The sequence below is a fragment of the Theobroma cacao genome, chromosome 2 (genome assembly GCF_000208745.1).
Source record: "Theobroma cacao cultivar B97-61/B2 chromosome 2, Criollo_cocoa_genome_V2, whole genome shotgun sequence".
Taxonomy (NCBI): Eukaryota; Viridiplantae; Streptophyta; class Magnoliopsida; order Malvales; family Malvaceae; genus Theobroma; species Theobroma cacao.
Genome location: NC_030851.1, coordinates 9,691,606 through 9,694,648, shown reverse-complemented (window position 1 = coordinate 9,694,648; position 3,043 = coordinate 9,691,606). Strand labels below are relative to the sequence as shown.

The 3,043-nt window shown below is 41.2% G+C and overlaps 1 protein-coding gene across 1 annotated transcript; it reads right to left on the bottom strand.

Moving 5' to 3' along the window:
• On the bottom strand, positions 938 to 2,836 carry LOC108660637. Its single transcript, XM_018114887.1, has one exon. It carries the CDS (start codon positions 2,834 to 2,836, stop codon positions 938 to 940), a length of 1,899 nt encoding a protein of 632 aa, XP_017970376.1.

Below are 3,043 nucleotides of genomic sequence, written 5' to 3'. Positions count from 1 at the left end.
GTTCCCCACATGGTCACGAACGTTGTTTTTTCCATATCTTCGGGTGCCATCTTAATCTGATTGTAACCAGAAAAGCCATCCATGAATGAGAACAAAGCATGTTTTGCTGTGTTGTCCACAAGAGTATCAATATGTGGCAAAGGGAAGCTATCCTTCAGACTCGCTCTGTTCAAATCCCTATAATCGACGCACATTCGAACTTTTCCATCCTTCTTAGGAACTGGAACTATATTAGCCACCCATTCAGGGTACTTAGCCACCTCTAAAAATCCAGCATCGAATTACTTTTTTACTTCCTCTTTAATCTTCAGCAACATTTTTGGCTTCATCCTTCTCAACTTCTGTTTAATAGGCTTGTAATCTGGTTTCAAAGGTAACTTGTGAACAACCATGTCAGAATTAAGACCTGGCATATCCTGATATGACCATGCAAACACGTCCACATATTCACGGAGCAATTCTTCTAGCTTCTACCGTTCATCAGATGACAGCGAGGTGCCAATCTTTAACCTCTTTCTTCTCTTCCCCATTTTCGAGGTTAATCATTTCTGTGAGTTCTTGATGAGGTAAAATCTTTTTTTCCTCCTGTTCCAACATTCTCGACAAAACAGGGGGTAAGCCATAGTCATCCACCTCATCTTCGTTTTTCAATTCATCAACGTTCGAAATCATCTCAAAATCGATATTCAAATCGTTGTCTAGATTGTCTTCGTGTTCATTATTTAAAGACATGCAAACAGGTAAAGTTGGACGCGTGTATGGGCAAGTATTTATTGGTTAAAAGAATAGATGAAAGGACATATGCAAAAAGATTGATGAATTATGAAACACATTATGCATTGCCATTTATTTAAATGATGAAGGTAACAGAAAACCCTACTTAAACAAGAAATTACTCTTAACACCCTGGGCATAGGCATTTAGATAAAATTGTCAATTACATTTCTGAAGACTTAAAGATGATGGGCAATTCTGTGGCTGTCCAATTGCTTAGCTCTTCTCCTAGCAGTACTGGATACACCATAGGGATCTTCTCGTTAGGTTCTTCACCTTTGATCATATGGATTGATAGCTCACCAAACATCCGTGGTACCTGATTGACCTCGTCCGATGCCTTGCACCCCACGAATCGAAAGGTTTCATACAAGAAGGGAATTGTCTTTTTCCTAAATTCTTCCTCCTCACCTTCTTCATAAAACTTGATTTCTGACAAATCCATCAACTCTTGCAACTTAAGGCGAAAGCCATCACAATTTTGAATGGAATGTCCAACAACCGCCATATGAAATTTGCAAGAAAGGGTGGGATCATGTTCTACTTCTTTTATCTCTATCGGTTCTGGAGTGATGGCTTTGATTTTGGACAACGCCTCAAACACTCTATCCATCAGTGTTCGAATCTCGTCAACATTCTTTTTCACCCTTCGAATCATCCCTTCACGTATTGCATTCACTGTCGGACCTCCATGGTTAGGCAAGGGATTCCCATCAACACTTGAACTGTCTTTTTTGGTAAAATTTAAAAGTCCTGCCTTAATGAGTGCTTGAACTTTATGTTTTAAAGCAGTACAATTCTCGATGGAGTGCCCTTGAATTCCAAAATGGTAATCACAATGTGCATACGGGTCATACCATTTCGAGAAAGGTGGTCGAAGTGGTTCTAAAGGGGTTCGAGCAAGGAGTCGATTTTCTATGAGTTGTGGCAGCAATGTAGTGTAAGGGACTAGAATAGGATCAAACTTTGGTTTTTCTAGGGTAGTTTTAGGTCCTCTTTGACCATGACCAGGATTATTGGTTGAAGCTATCGGTCTTAGTGGTGGAGTTTGTGGAAGAATATTGGTTTGAAATGTCGGTTGCGGGGCAGGTTGGTACACATATGGGTTTTGTGTGATATTGCCTATGTTCGAATAGGAAGGTTGGTATGGGGTATACAGGTAATATGGGTTAAAGTTGTGGGCTTGTTGGCTGTCTTGAGCGACTGCTTGCACATCCCCTTCTTTCTTCTTGGGCGTGTTCCCTCTCTTTGAGCTGGCAACTTCATGCCCTTCAATTTTTCCACTTTTGATAGCTCCTTCTATTATTTCTCTCGATAAGACCAAATCTACAAAGTTTTTTGTGGCATTGCCGATCAAGCACTCATAGAATGGAGCTCGGAGCGTATTTATGAACAAAACAGTCATCTGCTTATCAGTGAGAGGTGGCTGAACTTGCGCTGCTATATCTCTCCACCTTTGGGCATATTCCTTGAAGTTCTCGCTTTGTTTCTTTTCCATAGTCTGCAATGACAACCGATTAGGGGCTAATTCAGCCACATGCTTGTATTGGGCTATGAAGGCTCTTGCTAAGTCTTTCCAAGTCTTAATACGATTTCGATCTAGCTGTACGTACCACCGAGCAACTGACCCAATCAAGCTGTCTTGGAAAAAATGGATCAGTAACTTATCATCGTGAGACTGTGCAGCCATCTTCCGACAATACATGGTAATATGTGCCATGGGACATTTTGTTCCGTCATATTTTTCAAATTTTGGAACCTTGAACTTGGCAGGGATCAATACATCCGGCACTAAGCATAGCTCGGTTGCATCCATGGTACCAAACCTATCAACTCCTTCGATAGCACGAAGACGTTCTTCCAACAGATCATACTTTTTCTGGTCTTTTTCATTTTCTCCTGTTTGTGACGAGTCATTTCTTAGTTTTTCTTGTTCTTTTGGATTGTCTAAATCTGGGACATGTATTGGTTTAGCAGGATTTATCCCAAAATATGGCCCAAATTGCTCGTGAGTCGATTGATGGCCCAGCGGGGGTGGTGCATTGTAATAAACAGATGGCATCACTTGAGGGTGGACCCTTTGAGAGGTTTAGGCATGTGGTGGAGTGAACCCTTGGGGATAGGATGGATCATCCCTTTGGTTTTCACTGTCTTGTGCTGGTGGGGTTTTTGACGGAGCTGGCTCTTCAATCGCTCTTTTTCTTTTACTGAAACTCATCATCAATTCCATCATCTTTGCTAACTGTTCTCTCATTTCTTCCTGAGCTCT

Coding starts and splice junctions, on each gene's coding strand:
- LOC108660637 (XM_018114887.1), bottom strand. CDS start 2,836: ATGCCATCTGTTTATTACAATGCACCACCCCCGCTGGGCCATCAATCG.